General features: G+C 47.3%; 4 protein-coding genes across 11 annotated transcripts; 2 read left to right on the top strand and 2 right to left on the bottom strand.

Moving 5' to 3' along the window:
* Positions 1-277: 277 nt before the first annotated feature.
* On the top strand, positions 278-6,263 carry mtif2 (mitochondrial translational initiation factor 2). Of its 2 annotated transcripts, none has more exons than XM_035168094.2 (14): positions 278-564; positions 1,772-1,932; positions 2,003-2,126; positions 2,195-2,366; positions 2,765-2,925; positions 3,010-3,186; positions 3,259-3,398; positions 3,752-3,876; positions 3,967-4,171; positions 4,520-4,772; positions 4,865-5,005; positions 5,200-5,364; positions 5,750-5,890; positions 6,081-6,263. In XM_035168094.2, exons 2-14 carry the CDS (start codon positions 1,774-1,776, stop codon positions 6,248-6,250), a joined length of 2,133 nt encoding a protein of 710 aa, XP_035023985.2. In that variant the 5' UTR covers positions 278-564; positions 1,772-1,773; the 3' UTR covers positions 6,251-6,263. The 2 variants fall into 2 exon arrangements, with proteins under 2 accessions (XP_035023985.2, XP_035023976.2); XM_035168085.2 differs by having other exon boundaries at positions 398-554.
* A 141-nt stretch (positions 6,264-6,404) lies between these two features.
* Positions 6,405-10,995, bottom strand: sde2 (SDE2 telomere maintenance homolog (S. pombe)). Of its 2 annotated transcripts, none has more exons than XM_047338119.1 (8): positions 10,443-10,995; positions 9,054-9,156; positions 8,863-8,974; positions 8,606-8,775; positions 8,164-8,293; positions 7,919-8,056; positions 7,214-7,844; positions 6,405-6,821 (listed from the first exon to the last, which is right to left on the bottom strand). In XM_047338119.1, the coding sequence occupies exons 1-8, from the start codon at positions 10,539-10,541 to the stop codon at positions 6,609-6,611; spliced, it is 1,596 nt and encodes a 531-aa protein (XP_047194075.1). In that variant the 5' UTR covers positions 10,542-10,995; the 3' UTR covers positions 6,405-6,608. The 2 variants fall into 2 exon arrangements, with proteins under 2 accessions (XP_047194075.1, XP_035023999.2); XM_035168108.2 differs by having other exon boundaries at positions 9,054-9,171; positions 10,443-10,991.
* A 939-nt stretch (positions 10,996-11,934) lies between these two features.
* mrps28 (mitochondrial ribosomal protein S28) lies at positions 11,935-13,028 on the top strand. The gene is made up of 2 exons (XM_035168120.2): positions 11,935-12,070; positions 12,275-13,028. The coding sequence occupies exon 2, from the start codon at positions 12,366-12,368 to the stop codon at positions 12,903-12,905; it is 540 nt and encodes a 179-aa protein (XP_035024011.1). The 5' UTR covers positions 11,935-12,070; positions 12,275-12,365; the 3' UTR covers positions 12,906-13,028.
* A 738-nt stretch (positions 13,029-13,766) lies between these two features.
* On the bottom strand, positions 13,767-22,537 carry LOC118116387 (calpain-1 catalytic subunit). 6 transcript variants are annotated; one of them, XM_035168070.2, is made up of 23 exons: positions 22,387-22,518; positions 21,682-21,711; positions 21,196-21,436; positions 20,366-20,435; positions 18,975-19,093; positions 18,317-18,450; positions 18,018-18,186; positions 17,831-17,914; positions 17,663-17,748; positions 17,513-17,587; positions 17,281-17,441; positions 17,021-17,190; positions 16,804-16,815; positions 16,507-16,718; positions 16,391-16,430; positions 15,901-15,966; positions 15,742-15,799; positions 15,602-15,666; positions 15,420-15,488; positions 14,891-14,969; positions 14,697-14,810; positions 14,497-14,555; positions 13,767-14,398 (listed from the first exon to the last, which is right to left on the bottom strand). In XM_035168070.2, the coding sequence occupies exons 3-23, from the start codon at positions 21,433-21,435 to the stop codon at positions 14,372-14,374; spliced, it is 2,109 nt and encodes a 702-aa protein (XP_035023961.1). In that variant the 5' UTR covers position 21,436; positions 21,682-21,711; positions 22,387-22,518; the 3' UTR covers positions 13,767-14,371. The 6 variants fall into 6 exon arrangements, with proteins under 6 accessions (XP_035023961.1, XP_035023962.1, XP_035023960.1 ...); XM_035168071.2 differs by having other exon boundaries at positions 13,767-14,555; positions 22,395-22,525; XM_035168069.2 differs by having other exon boundaries at positions 13,767-14,555.
* Between the last annotated feature and the right edge of the window lie 281 nt (positions 22,538-22,818).

Raw genomic sequence — 22,818 nt, 5'->3', positions numbered from 1 at the left:
TTCACACCCTGAGTTCACGATCAGCTGTGTCATGGGATTTTTCATCATGTTTACAGTGTTTTAAGAAAATAAAAGGAAAGAACAAATGATTATGTTCAAATGTTTTGAAAGTAAAACATTGTGGGACACATGATATCTGGTGTTTATACAAGTGTTGTGACATGTAACTTATTATTTGAAGTGAATTTATGATGTATGTTATAAATATGTAGCTATCAAATCGTTTATTTATCCTGATGATTGGTGCAGGACGATGAGCTGAAGGAACCCAGGGGAAGAATCACAGCTGGGTGGAGAACCGGTCACAGGACGGAACCTCCCATCAACAGGAAGTGAACACTGAGGTCAACCAGAAGCTCTCCGTGGAACCATCACCCACTCCCCAGTCAGGAGGCAGGGCACGAAGAAGAAGATCCACTCCGCACCGACAGGGGGCGGTGCGGGCTGCTGCCGCTCTGTCAGCGGACTGTCATGGCGGCGCCCTGTGTGAGGTTAGAGCGACTGATGAAGATGAGCTGAGAAGAAGCAGAACAGGAGAACTCAGGAGAACTCAGGAGAACTCAGGTGAGTCCCACCACTGAACCACCGTGAAGGTGAGCACGTGACACCGCGTCCGGTTTACCGCTGTCACGTGGCTCAGACGTTTTATTTCCGTCAGCACGAGACACTGAACAAAGTGAAACTAAAGATGAAAATCTAACTTTAAACTTGAACTCGTTTATTAATAAGTTTGTTTGGATCCTGCAGCTCTGGAGACAGAGAGAGTGATGAGGGAGCTCCTCGTGCTCGATGGTGCGCTCTCTAGTCAGATGATGGAGTTCTCCTCAGTGCATGATGGAGTTCTCCTCAGTGCATGATGGAGTTCTCTCAGTGCATGATGGAGTTCTCTCAGTGTGATGGTCCATGATGGCTCCGGCCTCAGTGCATGATGGAGTTCTCCTCAGTGCATGATGGGAGTTCTCCTCAGTGCATGATGGGAGTTCTCCTCAGTGCATGATGGGAGTTCTCTCTCAGTGCATGATGGGAGTTCTCTCTCAGTGCATGATGGGAGTTCTCTCAGTGCATGATGGGAGTTCTCCCTCAGCCTGTGATGTATGTGAGGATCTTGATATCCTGAGTTTTACAGGGAGTCAATGCAGAGAAGCTGAGAGCAGTAATATGATCTCTCCTAGTTCCCATCTTGGACCAACTGGAGTCTTTTCACAGACTTACTGGGACGTCCTGATAATAAAGAGTCACACTGGTCCAGTCTCGAGGGAACAAATGGACGAGTTTCTCAGCTTCCTTCTGAGACAGGATGTTCCTAGTGTTCATAATACTGTGCAGGTGGAAGCAGGCTGTCCTAGAGACTGGTTTTATATGTGGGTCACATGTCCTGGTCCTAACTCAGGTTCCTCACAGTGGAGCTGGGGCCAAGCTAACACCAAGGGGACGATCTGGTCTCTGAGATGTTCAGGGACAATTACAATGAGCTCCGTCTGCATTTATATTCCATGTCATATTCATGTTACACACAGATTATATACATGTTACATACATGTTACATACATGTTACATATACACATTATAAACATTCAGTATTTTAGTTCTAATTGAGCTGAAGTGCTCTGTACAGTTCCTGTGGCTCCGTGTGACGTCACGAACAAACACATGATATTAATATGAATCAGCTGATGAAAGACTGTTTGACAGAAAACCAGATGTCAGAAATCCTCAGTTCACGTGTCCCTGAACGCACCATCGTCTCTCTCTCTCTACCTGGACTCTGCAGGTATGAATGTGATGTCATCAGTGATGCGTGCAGCGCGGCGAGTCGTCCACGCCGACCCGGCTCTGCTCCGCAGCTTCCTGTCTCCGCCCCTCGTCGGCCCTGTCCAGAGCCCCGCCCCCTTGTTCGCCTGTCCGCAGAACAGGAAGTTTGCCTCCAAACAGGTGAGTCTGACTTCCTGTCTATTGGACGTGCCTTCTTTACCTGGTCCTTGATATCGAGATGTGTCTGCAGGTCAAAGGTCAAAAGAAAGAGCAGAAGAACCCGAAGGTCAAACCCAAAGTGGACAAACAGGAAGTGGAGATCAGTCAGAGGATGACGGTGGCGGCTCTCGCTGAGGCCATGAACAGAGACTGTGGTAAGAGCCGACGAGGATCCATCCTGCTCCTGTCTCTGGAGCCTGATCAATAAAGTTTTGTATTTCAGATCACGTCTTCGAGGCCCTGCTGAACACCTCGGTGGATCTGGACTCTCTGGATCCGGACTCGGTTCTGGACGAGAACTGGATCAAAGAGGTGGTGACTCGATCGGGGATGAAGTTTAAATGGGCCAATCTGAGCGAGAGCAGGAAGAGAACCAACAGGGACGCCCACCGCAGGTAACAGGGACAGGAAGTCACCATCAGCCAATCAGAACACAGCTTCAATCTAACCAAACATGCTCGTACTTGTTGTTTGACTTGAGAATACATTTCTTCGTGGAAACTGACACTCGCCAGTGGACCGAGTAGAGGAAGAGGAAGAGGAAGAGGAAGAGCTCAACTGATTTGATCAAATAACAAATACAGCAGATGGCGTAATGCACCTTGATGATGGTTGCCACCCGCCAATAGACCAAACTGAGTTTACGAACACTTTGTACGATATTGCACATTTCTGATCTATCGCTAGCGTCATTAGCGTCATTAGCTCGGAGGCTAACTTGTTCTGAACGCCTCGCTGAACCGTCACATGTACCATTCATTCCTCTCTGACCTTTGACCTGTGACATCATCAGACCTCCAGCAGACCGGTCCAGTCTGGTGTTACGCCCCCCTGTGGTCACCATCATGGGTCACGTGGACCACGGTAAGACCACCCTGCTGGACAGTCTGAGGAAGAGTCAGATCGCGTCGATGGAGGCCGGAGGAATCACCCAGCACATCGGAGCCTTTCTGGGTAAACACTAAGAAACTTTATTCACACAACTTATTGATTATTGATCAATAACAGAAAACAACTACGTGGGTTTTTTACTTCCAGTTCAGCTGCCGACAGGCGAGAAGATCACCTTCCTGGATACTCCGGGTCACGCAGCCTTCTTCTCCATGAGGGCCCGTGGAGCCAGTGCCACCGACATCGTCATCCTGGTGGTGGCGGCCGATGACGGCGTCATGAACCAGACGGTCGAGTCCATTCAGCACGCCAGGAGGGCCAAGGGTAAGAGCGCCACCGGTCACCGCTGCTGTGACTCTGTGTGTGTGTGTGACTGTGTGTGTATGTGTGTTTCAGTTCCAATCATCGTGGCGGTGAATAAATGTGACAAAGCTCAGTCGGATCCCGATCGTGTCAAACGGGAGCTGCTCGCTCACGATGTCGTGTGTGAGGAGTTCGGAGGAGACGTCCAGACGATCCACATCTCCGCCCTGAAGGTGACACATTAGCAAACTGAAGTAAACAAGAACATCCTTCGTACACCAGACGTCTCGTTTCAGTTCACAACACAGTGACCACACATTGTAAATATAAACGGATCAGCTGAGGCTCACTCGTGATTGGTCCGGTGATTTTAGGGGCAGGACCTTGATGCTACGGCTGAGGAGGCGTCTGAGCGACCTAATAAAGTTCAGAGATAAAACCTGAATATTCTGAAGTTCATTTCTGGAAGTTAAAGGTTTTCTTTCTATATTATCTTATATAAATTGATCAACGTGTAGAACATGTGGGTTAGTGAACTGCAGCGCTCCCTGCAGGCCGTCAGATGATGATGTCATGTTGTTGTCAGGGAGACAACCTGCTCGCTCTGACCGAGGCCACGGTGGCGTTGGCTGAGGTTTTGGAGCTGAAGGCGGAAACGAGCGGCCTCGTCGAGGGATTCGTCATCGAGAGTCGCACCGACAAAGGCAAAGGGTGAGAGCACGTCCCACACTGTGTGTGTGATGTCATCAAAACACTGCTCTGTCGCTTTAAAACGTTATAACCCCTCATGTGTCTCCTCAGTCCTGTAACGACGACCATCATCCAGCGGGGGACGCTGAAGCGAGGTTGTGTCCTGGTGGCGGGAAAGAGTTGGGCTAAAGTTCGTCTCCTGTTTGACGAGAACGGGCGAGCGTTGACGGAGGCGGGGCCGAGCTGTGCGGTGGAGGTGGTCGGGTGGAAGGAGCTGCCCTCTGCTGGAGAATTCATCCTGGAGGTGGAGTCGGAGGTGAGAACTGACCTTTGACCTCTGAATGAGTCGTTCACACTCATCAGCTCCATGACCAGCTGATCGATCGGTTTATAGCAATAATTTATAATTTTGTCATAAACGCATTTAAAGAAAATATAAAAGAGAACAAATAAACTCAAATATGTTGTAAATAAATAATAATTCAAATAAATAAAACCATAAATAAAAATGTTTTTTATTATCCTCTGCGCTGGCAACACCTAGTGGCCGGAGGTGTTATGTGTTGTCTGTCAGATTTCAGAGGTCGAAGGTCACGTGACCTCACATTATTGTGACATGTGGAACTGAAACTGAGGAATTGTTTGATTTTTGTTTGCGGAGCAGCAGCGAGCGAGGGAGGTGGTGGAGTGGAGGAGCAGTGAGGCGGAGCAGCTGAAGCTGCAGGAGGAGCAGAGCGCCATCGAGCTCAAACAGGAAGTTCACCTGCAGGAGTACAGGAGGGAGAGGGCGGAGCTATCTCACCTGAGCTGGAGGAAGAGGAAGGTGGCGTTGTACCGCGCCAACAAGACCAAGTTCTCTGTGCGTCCGAGTGAGAGGAGTCAGGACGAGCAGCTGAGGCTGCCGCTCATCATCAAAGGTGCACTGCGCTATGATTGGCCAATCCCACCGCAACATTACCTAAAAGGTTAACAGCTTACCGTTGACTGACCTTTGAACGTTGACCTCCAGGTGATGTGGACGGGTCGGTGGAGGCCATCTTGAACATCCTGGATAGTTACGACGCTCAGCAGCAGTGTGAGCTGGAGGTCGTCCACTTCGGCATCGGAGACGTTTCAGAGAATGACGTGAACATGGCCGAAACGTTCGCAGGTATGAACACTGGTTTAACAGCAGGTCACAGAGCGGCGCCCTGACACGCCTGATGTCACAAGACTCAGGTCCCAGAGCGTCAGAATAAAACACAAGTTTTATTATAAAACGTCTGATCAATAAAATCGTACTATTAATCAGTTTCTGACCTAAAGCCACATTGATGTCAGAAAACTCTCTCTCTCTCCATTTAGGGTCAATTTACGGCTTCAATGTTGGGGCCAGCAGGTCGGTCCAGCAGGTGGCGTTAAAGAGAGGCGTCCCGCTCAACATTCACACCATCATCTACAAACTGGTCGATCAGCTGAAGGAGGAACTGAGCAACAAACTGCCGCCGCTCGTGTCCGAGAACGTGATTGGTGAGTGACGCTGGTCCTGTGACATGAGTGAATTGTCGGTGGCGAGGGAAATCTCTTATTCTGATCATAACAATCAACTATTTATTCTATAACCACAGAATAATACCAGTATTATGTATCTGCTGTTTAATTTGCTCTGCTCCACCTCTGATTGGCCGACCCATCCAACCCTCAATAAGCCAACCAATCAAACTGAAGGAGGCAACTAGCATCAGGGCGGGTTTGTGGGAAATGTCATGGTGCTTCATTGCCACCAGGTGGCGGTAGTGACGCACATGTTTACATTTTTTTAACCTCCCTTCTTTAAACGCTGTTACCCAGCATCCTCTGTGTTCATATGATAAATCTAAAGGGAAACTGTTTTCCCCCCCGCCCCCTCCTCCAGGTGAGGCGTCGGTCCTCGCCATGTTCGAGGTCTCTGTGGGGAAGAAGAAGGTTCCTGTGGCGGGATGTCGGGTTCAGAAAGGTCAGCTGGACCGTCGACACACGTTCAGACTGATCCGGGGTCGAGACACCGTGTGGGAGGGTGAGTGAGGCGTGGACCAGCTTCTCGTCACTTTCATTCTGAGATGAGTGTGTGTGATTTGTAGATTTAAATGTGGTTCTATCAAGAGACTGTTGAAGGTCTAAGTTCTACTGAGTGAGTTCTAGTTCTATATCAATTTAAACTGAGGACTCCAAACAACACGCCTGGCGTTCTCATGCTCCTCCTGCAGGCTCTCTCTTGGCGTTGCGGCACCATAAGGACGACGTTCAGACGGTGAAGACGGGGATGGAGTGCGGCGTGTCAGCTGGGGACACAGTGGAATTCATACCCGGTGATGTCATCGTGTGTTTTGAGAACGTGGCCTCGCCGCAGGTCACTTCCTGGAACCCCGGCTTCTAACGACGCCTCATCTTCTGCTGCGAGGACGAGTTCATCAAACGGATCACTGACAGATATTGACTGATTATTGATCTCAATAAAAATGTGACCTCGGTATGAGAAGGTTTGTGTGATGCAACATGACATCATGAGAAACAGCCAATCAGAGACGAGGTGAGAAAAAACAAGACCTTTATTTTGACGAATCAAAGGAGAAAAAAACTGAAATAAAAGAAAGAAATGAAAACCTGGAGTTACATCATGTGACCGAACTCACAGGTCACTTCCTGTTTCTCTCCAGAACTTCCTGTCGGAAACATTCACACATTAAAAACTGAACTTTTCACTTAACGTGGAGACGAGCGTCTGTTCGACCTCTTCACTTCCTCCTCCTCTTTCCGGGTTTGGTGAGTAATGCCGGGTCGATCTGATCTGGAGTCAGCCCCCTGACGCAGAAGAGTCGGGCGGCGCGCTCCGACAGTGCCCCCCCACACTTTAACCCCCGAGACATTAGTTCCTCCTTCAGGACGTCCAGACCCAGAGACTCCAGCTGATCGACGGACGACACCGATGACAGATCCAGAGACTGCCGCTGTGGGGGCATATGAAGTGTTTGTTAAATTAAATAAAAAGTATTTAATTCAAATCAAACTGAGCTCAGTGTTTATTAACGACAACACGAGGAAGAATTATATAAAATAAACTAATGATGAATGTGAATGTCAGCGTCACATGACCTCCAGATCTCATGACATCACAAGACATTAAAACGAGAATCAACCAATCAGATCAGTCGACATGTTTTCCTGACTCATGAGATCACTGTGACCTTTGACCTCTGAAATCTAATCAGTGGCGTGTTTGAACCAAATAAAACAAATTCCCTCAAGGAGCTCGTGACATCGTGTGTGACGACGGGGAACCTGAAAACAAAGCCTTCGGCCACTAGGTGTCATCGGTGTGGAGAGAAGACAAATCACTGACCTGTTGCTGAGGTTCCTGGTTCTCTTGGGCTCTGGTCTCTGGCGGTTCCTGGTTCTCTTGAGCTCTGGTCTCTGGCGGTTCCTGGTTCTCTGAGGCTCTGGTCTCTGACGGTTCCTGGTTCTCTTGAGCTCTGGTCTCTGGCGGTTCCTGGTTCTCTTGGGCTCTGGTCTCTGGCGGTACCTGGTTCTCTTGAGCTCTGGTCTCTGGCGGTTCCTGGTTCTCTTGGGCTCTGGTCTCTGGCGGTTCCTGGTTCTCTTGGGCTCTGGTCTCTGACGGTTCCTGGTTCTCTGAAGCTCTGGTCTCTGGCGGTTCCTGGTTCTCTTGGGCTCTGGTCTCTGGCGGTTCCTGGTTCTTTGAGGCTCTGGTCTCTGGCGGTTCCTGGTTCTCTTGAGCTCTGGTCTCTGGCGGTTCCTGGTTCTCTTGGGCTCTGGTCTCTGGCGGTTCCTGGTTCTTTGAGGCTCTGGTCTCTGGCGGTTCCTGGTTCTCTTGAGCTCTGGTCTCTGGCGGTTCCTGGTTCTCTGAGGCTCTGGTCTCTGGCGGTTCCTGGTTCTCTTGGGCTCTGGTCTCTGGCGGTTCCTGGTTCTTTGAGGCTCTAATGGTTTGGCGAGCGGAGGATGAGGTGGAGGACGAGCTATAAAAAAAAAATCTTTTCATCAGAAATCGTTTAAAATAAAAAATCTGACGTGTTCCTGATCTGATCTCTACCTGCTGCTCTGCTCAGGCTCCACCCCCTCTCTCTGCATCGTCGTGGTAACGGCTCCACAGCTGGAGGAGGACGACGCCTCATCATCATCGTCTTCGTCCTCCGAGCTCAGCAGCTCGTCCAGCTCCCCCACACCCGTCCTGTAACCATGACGACAGATTAAAAAACACTGAGCGACAGCAAAAAACCACAGAAGTTAAAATCTATTTCCTGTTGTTCAGGCTCCTCCCCGTGAATAAAATCTCACCAGAAACACGCCGAAGCCATCTTCTTCTTCTTCTTCTTCTTCTGCGGCTGCTCGCTCTGATCAGAGTTTGATCTCTTTGTGGCAGAGACGTCTTCCACCTTCACGTGTCCGCTGGACGACGCCTGGAGACCTGAGACACAGACACGTTCAGGTCACATGACGTCACGGGGATGTTGGATTTCACTGTTTCTCTTTGACCTTTGACCTCTGCAGTAGAAATGTTCCTCCAGTGTTTACGTTGGTATTTTTACTGCCTGTGATGTCATTTCCTGGAGAATCTTCAAATGCTTCATGTCTCTAAACTCTGTACAACCTTGGACCATCAGTAAATTGTAGCTACAGACGTCGACAGTGAAGACGAGTGATATGTTTGAGGTTCACGTGTCAAACAACGCAAACGACTCGTCTGAACGTTATCACCTCTAACTCCCCCCCCCCTCACCTAGGAGCACGGAGTCCTCCAGTCGCTCCGACAGGTCATGACACTGCTGCTGATATTCTGGATCAGTGAACTGATGTTTGGGTTCAGACAATTTCCTCTGCAGACGGTCCAGCCGACGCTGCTCCTTCTCTGCCTCACGCTCCGCCTGCTTCTTCAGCCACTCCGCCATCCTGGAGCCACCACAGAAGAAGAACAGCGTCAACATCCATCACAGAACAAGAGTCATTCCAACACATGTCGTATCTGCCGTGACTCACTCTTTCTCGTGGTTCACGTCTCGGAGACGTCGTCCGCTCAGATCTCTGCAGGCTTCGCGGTTTGTCGTCTTTTCGATCTGAGCGCCGAGAGCTCGCAGCATCGAGCCGAAACCTGAAACACACAAGTGAGCTCCTTAGTATTTGTCTAGACAGCTGATCAACAGCTGGATGTGTGTATTTCCTGGACTGACCTCCCTTCCCTCCACACAGGCGGGGCTGCAGGTGATAGATGGCTCCATGTTGCAATGGATCCTCCACATCTGACACTCGACCGTTTCTGATGACGTAGAAATCCTCAGGGGATCCAAACTACACACACACAAACACACACACACACACACACACACACACACAAACAGTTGCATTGACTGCAGCTTCGTGTCCAGTTGTTTAACGAGGGTTGTGACGATATGGATAATTTGTCACCGCTGTGATAAAACAACATTTTACTGCAGTTTGGCTGTTTCAGAGAATCTGGAGAATCTCCTGGTGCGTTGTTGAAATGTGGAAAAACCAACTCCGGAGTCTGGAGCCGTCACACGTTCTCTACATGTGTGAAAACTGCTCCATCACTTTTCCTCGTTCATAGTATTTTATGTTACTAAGCAACCAACTGCAGAGTAGACAAGCTACTTCCTGTTTACACTGATCCAGTTTATGCAACTGGTCACATGATCAACATTTTCAGTGGCACATTCTCACTCAAAACGTTTTTGAACAGTTTTGCTGAAGTTTCGCAGCTGAAATATTTAAATGTAACTTCACTTGACACCTTCAGATACAGGAGAGAACTGTAGTTCAAGCTTTAAAGTGAAAGTACTCGTTTGACAGATTATTTTATTAAACTCTATGACATCATTAGATCCTTTATACTGAAGCAGCTGTGAAAGCAGCAGGTGAAGCTACAGTTAAATACTTTATACACAGTTTTATAAACATTAGAAATAGAGTTTCTCTATTTGAAATGTGATGAGTTACTGGATCACTTAAACATTTGAGAACTTTAAATGAAAAAGCTTTTAACAACTCAGACATTTAAAAAAAAGAATCAAATGCAATAATTGTTTCTGTATCAGAAGTAAGAAGTAGCTTAAAGTGGAAATACTAAAGTACAAGTACTTGCATGTTGTGAAATAAATGGGATAAATAAGATTGACAGTGTTAGTGACATTGTGTAAACTGAGTTATCATGTTGATCTTGTTCTTTTCTTAACTAGGGAACAAGTAGTAAGTTTATTCAAACAATAAGTAACTCGAGTCTAAACACTGAAGTATGTCTGGATTCTCTGGACCAGCGGAGCTCACGTGATCCAGTAACTTCCTTTAAAACAAAGGAAAATACGGAGATGACAGATGTTCGAATCCCGCAGGAGGAATCACATGACCACGGTGTCACCGTCCTTTGGTGTCACGAGGTTTGAACCGTTCAATAAACCGTTTAAACCTTTTTAAATGTTATGAAACGTTTGAAGAACCGTTTCCGGTCAGTGTTGTTAGCTAACGTTAGCATGTGGGCTAACGGTGACTCTCGTCGCTTCCGGCCTGCGCGTGTGTTCGAGGTTGTCCGTGACGTCACTCACCTGCTGCTGGACGAACCGGGTCAGAACATCTTTCACCACAGAACCGACCGGAAACTGCGCGTTACAGCGGAGCCGCGGCGCGTGCACACACACCTCCATCTTCTCCCTACAGGTAACAACACGGCACTTCCTGTTCGTCTCTTCTTCGTCTTCTTCTTCTTGTAGTAGTGTTTATTGGCGGTTGGCACACCAGCTTATAGGTGCAGTACCGCCACCTTCTGGACTGGAGTGTGGATCAGTAGATTGTCAGTAAACAAACAAAAATAACTAAATAAAAATAGAAACAAACAAAAGGAACCTAAAATTAAATTATTTCCTTAAGTCCTGTTTCTCTTAAATAGTTGTTTAGAAGATTATGTCTATTTCTTTATGTCTTTCTCTCCCTCTTGAGACAGTTTGATAATAACTTTATATTCTTCTTGCTGTTTCTGTTACACTATTATCCGATCGCTTCCCCTTTCACTGACGATTTCGTTACATCACTTTTTACGTTTTCGTCGACGTTTGGACCTTTGGTCTGCGGTGCCAAATATCCCCTCTCACTTCCTGATACGTCACTTCCCTCTGCCATATCCTGACCATTCACAGCCCAGTCGTCGCCTCCGTCCACTCCCCCTGCGCACTTCTCATTGGCCGGCGACGTCCTGTTCGTCACTTCCGCCGTGCGCCTGATCATGTTGTTGCGTGACCACGGTGCCACCTGCTGGTCGAAAGGTGTCATTGATTGTGACGCTTTAACTTTAACGTTTTAATCTGATTTGAAAACACATCTAAATTCTGTTAGATCTGTAAACACATGATTCACTTTTCTTTATAAAAATGTAAAACATCTGATTTGTTTTTATTAAAAAACTCTTAGTTAAATTAACCCTTTGATGAACAACATGGGTCCAAAGTGACCCGGCTCAGGTTTTATTTTCTATATCTTTACAGTGATTGAAGTTCATCATTCAGTATTTCAGGTATTCCCCAATTAACTTGTTTTTTATCATCACAAATCCTTACTTACATTTTTCCTTTGTTACTTTTTTGAATAAAAGTCATTTTTGTGTCACTGCTCTTCTGATTCATTTCCTGTGTTTTTTCATGCATGAGTGTTTCTTTGCTATATGTTTGAAATAAAAGTATTTATTAAATATCTTGTTTTTGATTAACACAAGTCATTTTCCTTTTTCCTTACACCATGGGTGAAAATGACCAGCGCAGTATGAATTCACTACAGATCACCTGACATTCATTTCACACAGCTGATGCATGTGGGTCTTATTTTACATCCGTTACTGGAGAGAAAGAGAAATATGTACAATACTAACTAGCTGTTAGCTAGCTAGCTTCTTTTCTGGCTAGCTAACCATAGCTAGATCAACAAAATAAAACTCGACATATAACAGTTTATACTTAATAGACTGATATGCATTTGAAAATGTGCTTTTGATTTTCTTTATCCAGTGTTAGTCTGGCTGGTCCCAGTCATTTCAGACTTACTGGTGCTCATGAAGATGCTGGATGAAGAACAGGATGAGGAAGAGGAGGAGCCAGTTCTTGGTCTGGATTCTGAGTCTGAAATCTCTGAGGCTGAGGAACTAGAGTCTAGGTCTTAGACTCTACAGGATCAAGCTGGAGTGGGGGTGAGTCTTGGAATCCATTGGAATTCATGAAGAAGGAAGAAGAAGCTATAAAATAATATAGCAGAGAAACACCGAGTCGTGATGAAATAACACAGGAGATGAATACGGGCTTTTGACCCATGTTGTGCATTAGATGGGGTTTGCATAGCTTGTGTATCAAAGGGTTAATAATGTTTTTTATTAATCCTCCTTTCTTTGTCTCAGCATAAAATAAAATGAGCCGCCAGGGGGCGCGCTGCTAGTTTCCGTGACCGGAAGTTGAATAGGCTTCCGGCTCGCGCAGCTGAGGGACAACATGGCGGCGGCGGTGATGTCCCGGTGTCGGTCCAGACTCCGGTTCTCCTCCCGCTGGTTCTTCAGAAGTTACTTCAGCTCAGACTCCAGCGGGACTTCCGGCAGCGACCCGCCCGCCGCGGACACACCCAGGTCCGGCTTCGCTGCCGCCTTCGACCTCCAAACGGAGATCCGCCGGGAGGCGGGGAACTCAGCGGCCGGACTCAGAGGCTCCTCCTCCGGTCAGGACGAAAGCTTCGCCTCGCTGCTCCGCCGGTCCCCGCTGGTCCAGATGGGACCGGCCAAGGACCGAGCGGTGGTCGGGAGGATCTTCCACGTGGTCCAGGACGACCTGTACATCGACTTCGGGGGGAAGTTCCACTGCGTGTGTCGGCGGCCGGCGGACGGAGGAGAGAAGCTGCAGCGGGGCAGCAGAGTCCGTCTGCGGCTGCAGGACCTGGAGCTCACGGCCCGTTTCCTCGGAGCTCAGACCGACACGACGCTGCTGGAGGCCCAGGCCGTTCTGCTGGGCCCGCTGGAGGGACGGGAGAACCGGGACTGAGGGGGTCCGGGTCCCTGGAGAGACTGAACCCGAACTGACGTCCCGTCACGTGGTCTGATCAGTGACTCGGATGATTATTGATCCGTGTGGAGTTTGTGTTATTAAAGTGAAACATGTTCCGATCAGCTGTTTCCCTCCTTTAATCACGTGACGCCGCAAATAGCAATGTTTATTTCTTCACTTTAGGAAACGAGATGTTTTTTATAGACACATCGTCACGTGTGTGTCACATGATGCAGGTGTGTGTGTGTGTCACATGATGCAGGTGTGTGTGTGTGTGTGTGTGTCACATGATGCAGGTGTGTGTGTGTCACATGATCCAGGTGTGTGTGTGTTTCCACATGATGCAGGTGTGTGTGTGTTCCACATGATGCAGGTGTGTGTGTCACATGATGCAGGGTGTGTGTGTGTGTGTTCCACATGATGCAGGTGTGTGTGTGTCACATGATCCAGGTGTGTGTGTGTGTTCCACATGATGCAGGTGTGTGTGTTCCACATGATGCAGGTGTGTGTGTGTGTCACATGATGCAGGTGTGTGTGTCACATGATGCAGGTGTGTGTGTGTCACATGATCCAGGTGTGTGTGTGTCACATGATGCAGGTGTGTGTGTTCCACATGATGACGGTGTGTCACATGATCCAGGTGTGTGTGTGTTCCACATGATGCAGGTGTGTGTGTTCCACATGATGCAGGTGTGTGTGTGTGTGTTCCACATGATGCAGGTGTGTGTGTTCCACATGATGCAGGTGTGTGTGTGTGTGTGTGTGTGTGTGTTCCACATGATGCAGGTGTGTGTGTGTGTGTGTGTGTTCCACATGATGCAGGTGTGTGTGTACAGTCCAGTTAATCACAGACAACTCTTCTATTCCGTTCTTTTACTTTAATAATTGAAAACATGAAGCTGACGTGTCATCAGAGTTTGTTTGAGGTGAAATCATTGCAGTCATGTTCCTAACTTTACTTTTCAAACTACTGCAATTCTGCACTTGTCTCTTTTGTATTTAGTCTTTTGTTCCATGTGCAAAGCCCGTTACATGCTGCTGTGACACAATCATTTCCCAAATTGGGATAAATAAAGTACATCTATCATCTATCTAAGCTGAACGCCTCCTCCTCATGAGGCTTTCACTGACCTGTAAATAAATATTAAAACCCTGAGCTCTGACTTACAGGCTGCGCTTCCTGCTCAGTCCTCCTCCCCTGCAGGGGGAGCAGTGGAAGATGGCACTTCTGTCATATCAGTCGATAAATGAATATATAAATGCAGAGGCCATGTTGTCGGGGCTGTAGCGCCCTCTATCTGAGAGTAAATGCAGCAGCTGGGAGTTAACAGTGATTATGCTTCAGTACTGTGAATATGTAGTACTACAGTGGTACTACAGTACTACAGCAGTACTGTTTGTCGTTGCTTTTGAGTTGTTCTTCCTGTCGGAGGCACTTTGAAGTTCGGCAGCAGGAAGTAGTTTCATCCACACATGGTCAACAGCAGCCACTGAGGAGATAGAAGAGTTTACACGTCACACGCAGTCTGAATCTGGTTCTGAATCTGGTTTTAATTCTGCTCTGGTTTCTGAATCTGTTTTCTTTCACCTCAATGACGTTGACTTCGACTTGTCCTGTTCCGTCTTTGTTCAGCTCCTGGAAAGTTTCTGAAAACAAACAAAGTTTTTCTCAGTTCAGTGTCAATAAAACATGATTTGTAATTAATATTTAAATTTAATCTGAAGTCAAACTGGTTTGAATGTGTAATATGAATCGGATGCAATCAGTGAGCTCAGTCGTGTGCGTACTGAACATGGCCTCCAGCTTGACCAGGCAGCAGGTGAAGTTGTCGAAGTCGATGACTTCGTTGTCGGCGTATCGAGCGACCAGCATCTGGTACAGCTTGTTGTTGAGTTTGAACCCTGAGGACAGAGGACGTCACAGGTGAGTGGACTCGAACACAACACGCCGAGTCATCGTGTTCAGGAACGAGACGATCTACCTCCATTTTCCAGAGCCAGGCGCATCTCGTAGGAACTCATACATCCGGATTTATCCAGATCAAACTCTCGGAAGATTACCTGCAGAGGTCAAAGGTCACACGTCCTGTTCAAATGTCACTGTTAAAACGACTTAAATCAGGAAAACAAAACTGATTTTCATTTGTCGAAGCTGAAACTTCCATTTATATCATCAGATTAAAATCAAACAGGTGATAAACACCCATCTTTTTTATTCATGTGGACGAGTAGACGAAGAAAGTAAAACTACTTCAGTAGTAAAAGTACCTCAACACTGTAGATGTGTACATGAGCTTTGTTACTTCCTGTACACGTGTTCACATGTGATCCATGTAACCACACGTGATGTCATATGATTCTCATGATAATCACATGTGATGATGTAATGTAACTTCATAATGTGACTTAGTACTTTTACTTTTGATACTTTAAGTATCCTTTTACAGTGTGGTATTTTTCACCCTGAAGGCTGAAACTAAAGACTTTTATTATGAAAAGCAAATTGCTCACCAGCCACTTCCTGATCTTGTTCCAGAGAATCTGAAACTCGAGCAGCCCAAGGCGAGCGCTGCCGTCTTTCTGACGTCAGGTTAAGGTCAAAAAGACGAGAACGTTCAAGGTTCAAAGGTTCTACTGAGAACGTTCAGAGGAACCAGAGGAAAGAACCTACAGGTTCTTCACAGTGAGGATACGTCCATGAGGCCGACCATGGCTCTGCAGGACTCCATACTGAAACCATCCGTCTGCAGGTCTCTGTCTGCAGATAGAACAACCACAGAAGAAGAACTCACTCTCTGTTTCACACACAAGAACAAGAACGATCAGAACTCACGTTTGGAGACGACTCGGTTCAGGATGGTTCGGAGTTCTCGGACGGAGATCTCCAGGTCCTGAGGAGAGAAAAGACTTCTGATGACTCAGCTCCAACAAACTGTGAGAGAACATGACTCAGCAGAACGTTAAGAACGAGTGAAGCTTCAGATGAACTCACGTCTCCTGACAGCTGAGTGAACATCGACCTGAAGGAATCATCGATGTCGCTCTCTGATATTTCCTCCTGCAGTGACCACAAGGTCAAAGGTCGTCGTGACACAAGCAAGGAGACGTTCACACAATAATTCTAAAGTTCTACAGATGCAGCAGCTTCACATCATGTGAAGATGTTAGAAGATGTGTTTATATTTTATAATGAAGTTATTTAATAAGATCAGAGTTATTACATCTCAGGCCCCTGAGCCTCTGGGCCCCTGAGGCATTGGGCCCCTGGACAACTGTCCACTTTGCCTGCTGGTCCTCGACAGCTTATTAATAATGATAATAAATACAAAGGGACGACAGTTGAATGATTGTGTCCATTTACTTTTGTCATTGTCTCTGTGACCCTGGTTCTGTATAAATACAGATTTCTTTGATCAACAGGATTCTTTCATGCACAGGACCAAAGTAAATGTTTAAAAATGTGAGTTTAAATGAAGTTGTACCTCCGTGTCGAAGGTTCCCTCCACGTCGTCGTCCATCTCCCTGCACAGATTCACTCACTGATTCACTGTTCAATCACTGGATCAATAACCTGATTATTGGTTTCCCACTCACTCACCTGGTCTCGCACTGTTTCTCAGTGAACACCCTCAGGACGAAGTCCGCTTCCTTTGAGGGTTCAAAGGTCGACGGGACAATCAGGTACTCGCCTGGCGGGAGGCGGAGCCTGTTGCTCACCTCTCTCAGGTTGATGAAGGACTCGGAGCGAGCGCAGGACGAGTGACGCAGGAAGAACTCCTTCTTCATGTGGACACTGGGATGACCTTGTAACTGACGGACAGACGGACGTTAGCATCGCTGAGCTCAGAGTAAACAAAGGGGATGTTTGTTCGTGAGCAGATGTCGTCGTACTCACCTCGTCAGGAATCTGTGAACGAAACGAGACACAGAGAAGAGAAGTCGTCACATGATCACACCCGCCATGACCCTTCATCCAACATCCTACACACTATATCCTATATCCTAACACCCACACCAGAACCTATACCCTGTACCCGACCCCCTAAGTCCTAACCAAGACAGCAACAGAGATTGTTGTGATATCATAACGTCACGTCTTTATGACCTCTGACCTCGTAGATAGCGAAGCCGATGGTGTGCATGTCCTGTCCGTGGCTGCGGTAGCGGCGGCGATCTTTCTGCATCAGAGCCACCAGGAAGCTGCAGGTGGCCTCTTCATCATCAGGGTCGTCATCCTCCTCCAGCAGGGAGATCTTATACTGAGGGTTGATCCAGAACGTGTCTGCAGAGATGCAGCAGCAGCAGTCAGTTGCATTGTGGGACATGTAGTAATCATAATGTTCAACATAGTCCTAACTAATCCTCTCCTCACTGGGATGGTTCCTGCAGCCGCCGGCGGTGCTCCCCCTCCTCCAGCCCCCTTCAAACGTCACAGTGGTCCAGAAGCTGGTGGAGTCCTGACTGAGAGCGTCCGGTGTCAGATTACAGATCTCCAACCTGGAGAACTGACGCAGGAACTCCTGGAAAGACATCCTGACACACCAACACGTTTCACGTCTCCATCCTGTAAACCAATCACACTCATCCTCACCGCACCAACCTACCAGAACTCTCCGTCCTCCATCTTACAGAGCATGTCGTCCTTCTCTGCTGAGTCGATGGCGTTCCACTCTGAGGAGCTGACACAACGACACTCAGTCACTTCCTGTGTTTGTTCTGATCTCGCTCATAAAGAATCTAAATGAAGCACCGACCTGTCGCTCCAGGCGCCGGTCCACTCCACCTGACCCCAGGGGTTTCTGATCCGGATCAGACGCTCCTGCTGCCCGCGGTGCTCCACCTGGACAGAGGACGGACTAAAGGGTCAAAGATGTGATGCGTCCACCGTTAAAGTCGGTGCCAGACTGTAACGGCCGGCTCACCTGTCTGAGTCCAGTCACAGAGTAGGCGTGGCCTTTGACCAGCTTCTTAAAGGTCACAGACTCCATGTCGAAGGCGCTGGTGATCTGAGGACAGAGGACACGGTTAGATGGTTGATTATGTGTGTAACATGTTAACCTCTCTGATGGTCGGTCACGTGTGTAACATGTTAACTAATTTGTTACTGACATCGATGGAGCAGCCCAGCAGGGACCCTCTCTCCAGAGCTTTGATGATGATACGATGAAGATCTCCGGGAGCATTCTTCAGATCGTACATCTCTGCCACGCCGCCTGTAAAATCCTCAAAGCCTTCGGTGGTGCTGCCGCCAGACAAGGCCTCATACGAGCCGCTCAACCTCAAGACACAAGAAACATCCAGAGCATCATGATGAAAATACTCCATTACAATTAAAGGAGTATGAAAGATGAATAATCTGTAAACTGAGTAGCCGGTGACTGCAGCTGTCATGTGACTGAATGTCTCACTTGGCGTAGGCCTTCTCCAGCAGAGCGCTCCAGAACTCGCTGCCTTCGGCCGAGTGGACGAACATCAGCTCGCCGTCTTTGACCGGCAGACGATCATCGATCACCACGTCCACCCACTCCCCGAACTGCCAGAACTACACAGCAGAGAGAAACGAGGGGTTAAATCCAGCTGATCAGATTAGACTGTTCCGAAGTCTTCTATTTTGAAATAGTCATTCAATTGTCTGTAGGGCAACAAAGTTGACGTTTGTTACCACAGCAACTGATTCACCTGACAAACAGACCGACCTGTGGACAAGTGGACAACAGGGAAATGTTTGATTATGTGAATCTCAAAACTAACCACTAACTATCACTTTGTCCTGGGACAAATGTGATAACAAGCAGTTTCCACTCAGGAGTCGGAGGCGGCTCACGGTTTCTCTATGCAGTAAAAACTCTGGACAATGATCTGAATATCTTTAGTTTACATCTGATTGGCCAAATAAATTGACAAGCAGAGCGTGAGTGCACATGAAACACCGGCAGTTCAAGCACTCTTTTGAGAAACGTATATCACGCACGTTGATATCGCAATGACGGTAAATTGTAGATATATTGTGTTTATTCTGAGGGGGGGCTCTGATTGGCTGACATAGGGGAGTGGGTGGAGTCTCACCTGGAAGTGGAAGATGCCGGCGTATTGTTGGTTGAAGTTCTGACCATGAGGAACGACGCGGTGCAGCAGACGTTGGTTCAAAGTCAGAGAACCAATGGCAGCGAGCAGCCAACAGTCTCCTGTAACACAACCACAGACACACAATTCACACCTTCACAGTCTCCTGTAACACAACCACAGACACACAATTCACACCTTCACAGTCTGCTGTAACACAACCACAGACACACAATTCACACCTTCACAGTCTGCTGTAACACAACCACAGACACACAATTCACAGTCTCCTGTAACACAACCACAGACACACAATTCACACCTTCACACACAACATAACCACAGACACACAAACAAAAATCAGATGACCTCTGACCTTTAAACTCTGACATTTATAAACTGATTTTAAAAGTGCAGCAGACTCTTGGAAAGTTACTGGTTGAAGAAGAAGAAGATGAAGAAGAAGAAGAAGAAGAAGAAGATGAAGAAGAAGAAGAAGAAGAAGAAGAAGAAGAAGAAGAAGAAGAAGAAGAAGCTTGACGCCAATAAACTGAACAAAGAAGAATTTGCAGAAACAGTTTAAGTTCGAAAGGTTTCTGAGCTGATTCTGTTTCTCAGACAGCACTGACACATTATTAGCATTTAGCTTAGCATTAGTGTGTCCCCACAGACCATCAGGGTTATAATGGAGTCGGCTAATGTTCAGAAATGTAATGCTCTGTTCACATCCTCCCATCAGTGAAGATGAAGATGATGAAGATGTTCTGACAGAGTTACAGTAAAAGTCTGAACATTAGCCCACTCCATTATAACCCTGATGGTCTGTGGGGACACACTAATGCTAAGCTAGGGCTAACATCAACAACAACATTAGAGCCTTTAGCATTAGGCTGCTAATGTTTCCTGATAATGGAGCAGACGTCCGTTCACTGATCAATAACTGGACCAATCCAAGGTCAGAGGCTGAGTGCTGCCTTCAGGAGCTTCTGGTAACTTCCAGCCGCTGAAGCTGCAGTAATTGTTTTGTTCATAAATAAAAGATGTCGACAGATGATGAGTCTGATGAAATCAGACGGAACCAACATGATGCTTCTGCTGTTTGCAGAGTAATGTTCACAAACACAGGTTCACTTCACGTTCGTCTTCACGACGCTGTGGCTTCAGTCAACTCAGTGTTTGTGTCGTGTGATTGACAGGACGTGGACCTTCTCTTCTCTCGTGTGACAAAAACACATCAACGCCAGAAAAAAGCAAATACGAAGCAACAAACAGAAAGTGTTTAGCTGCCTCAGACTTGACGAACCAGTCTCCGAGGTTTTTCTTTAACAACTGTGAGAACAGTTCTTAGAAAAATAAATATTAGGAATAACACCCCCCCTCACCCGCTGACTCACCCAGAGCTCCCTGACAGATGTCCGTCCTAGTGGCACCGCCCACAATGAACTGAGGCTCCTCTGTCAGCTCCTGAAACAGCCAATCACAATCTCCATCTGTATGACATCACTCCTCAAAGGTGACGAGATAGTAAGGTGAAGGGTACAGGTGAGTAAAGCTGAGTACAGGCGAGTACAGCTGAGTACAGGTGAGTAAAGCTGAGTACAGGTGAGTACAGGTGAGTACAGGTGAGTAAAGCTGAGTACAGGTGAGTACAGGTGAGTAAAGCTGAGTACAGGTGAGTAAAGCTGAGTACAGGTGAGTACAGCTGAGTACAGGTGAGTAAAGCTGAGTAAAGCTGAGTACAGGTGAGTACAGGTGAGTACAGCTGAGTACAGGTGAGTAAAGCTGAGTACAGGTTAGTACAGGTTAGTAAAGCTGAGTACAGGTGAGTACAGGTGAGTACAGGTTAGTAAAGCTGAGTACAGGTGAGTACAGGTGAGTAAAGCTGAGTACAGGTGAGTACAGCTGAGTAAAGCTGAGTACAGGTGAGTAAAGCTGAGTACAGGTGAGTACAGGTGAGTAAAGCTGAGTACAGGTATAGTACAGGTTAGTAAAGCTGAGTACAGGTGAGTACAGGTTAGTAAAGCTGAGTACAGGTGAGTACAGGTGAGTAAAGCTGAGTACAGGTGAGTACAGCTGAGTAAAGCTGAGTACAGGTGAGTAAAGCTGAGTACAGGTGAGTACAGGTGAGTACAGCTGAGTACAGCTGAGTACAGCTGAGTAAAGCTGAGTACAGGTGAGTACAGCTGAGTACAGGTGAGTACAGGTGAGTACAGGGGGTTCTCACCGTTGGCCTCTTCCACTCCACCCCTCTGGTCTTGGCGGTGAATGGTCCGAGTTCCTTGAAGCCCAGTGAGGACGGTTCTGCTGGGAACATCGGGTCCTGGAACAGGGAACCGTTCTGCACACAGTCCTCCCTCAGGACCTGGAAGTCCTGGTTCATGTAGTGAACCGCCTGCTGGACTGAACCAAGACCTCCAGCCCTCTGACGCTCCTTCTGGATCCGCCCGGACACGCCCCCAAACATCCTGAGCCACAACACGTCAGAAAAGATGATCAGATCAAATCAGATTAAATCAGATCAAACTGGATTAGATCCGATTACAGGTCTCAGTCCTGTTATCAGTCCACCAGTCCAGACTGACACATCTCAACAGTTCAGATCAGATTATTGACTCTTTGGATATAGACAATTTATATCAGATTGGAGTTAGTTTACATCACATTACAGAGGATTTGGGTCAGATTACACAGAGAATAAATAAGTTGCTACCTGGTGTCGGGGTGATGGACTCGTAGGAAGCTGTGAGGAGACAGACATGAGGTGAGTCATATGATCTGACACCACAGAAACCTACGACTCTTCATCTCGGAACATCACACGAGCTTTGTTCACACGTCGCTGATGAACTGACTCAAAACTCAGTGAGATCATTTGAATCTGCTTCATTATCAAATCTTGAATCTGATTCACTATATTCAGATTAAACAACCGATGACAACAGATCTCTGATGATTTTATTTGTCTGTAGCTTTAGAGAGAGGAGCTCTCTGATTGGTGCAAAAACATGCTGACGTCATCGGCTAACTTGCTGCTGAAGGTGCTGAACAGTGAAAACAGCTGATCACACTCATGTCACTGAAAACACAAGAATCAGTAAACACAGGTTTGTTCAGGTCCCCCCAGAAACCAGACCAAACCAGACCAGAACAGACCAGACCAGACCAGAACAGAACAGAACAGACCAGAACAGACCAGAACAGAACAGAACAGAACAGAAGAGACCAGAACAGAACAGAAGAGAACAGAACAGAACAGAACAGACCAGAACAGAACAGACCAGAACAGAACAGAACAGACCAGACCAGAACAGAAGAGAACAGACCAGACCAGAACAGACCAGAACAGAACAGAAGAGAACAGAACAGAAGAGAACAGAACAGAAGAGAACAGAAAGAGAAGAACAGACCAGATCACCTGCTCACTCTGTCTGTGCTGTGTCGGTCCGGATGCAGTACCAGATGAGTAATACTTGCAGTAGCTGTAGTATTCTGGGTGGATGCTTGCTTCTGATGCTCGATGTTGATGCTTTGCTGCAGTACCAAGCCCCGCCCAGTGTGAGGGGTGGAGCTACGTCACCGTGACAACATGGGCGAGTTAAAGAGGCAAACACGTCTCATCGATGCGTGACGTCACGAGGACCAACCAGATAAACCTGATAAAGGTTTGTCAAAGATGGATTCTTTTATTGGATGTAGATGATACCACTGATGTGTGAGTGTTTCTGATACAGGTTCTATTGTTTGTTCATCACAGCGACATTTACTGTAGTTTAGATAAACCTCTAAATATTAGCAGCTAGCTCCAGTTAGCTCCGACTAGTCAAATAAACCCAGCTGACCACAGGAT

This window comes from Hippoglossus stenolepis, chromosome 2 (genome assembly GCF_022539355.2).
Source record: "Hippoglossus stenolepis isolate QCI-W04-F060 chromosome 2, HSTE1.2, whole genome shotgun sequence".
NCBI lineage: Eukaryota > Metazoa > Chordata > Actinopteri > Pleuronectiformes > Pleuronectidae > Hippoglossus > Hippoglossus stenolepis.
This window is presented reverse-complemented; position numbering and strand designations above follow the sequence as displayed.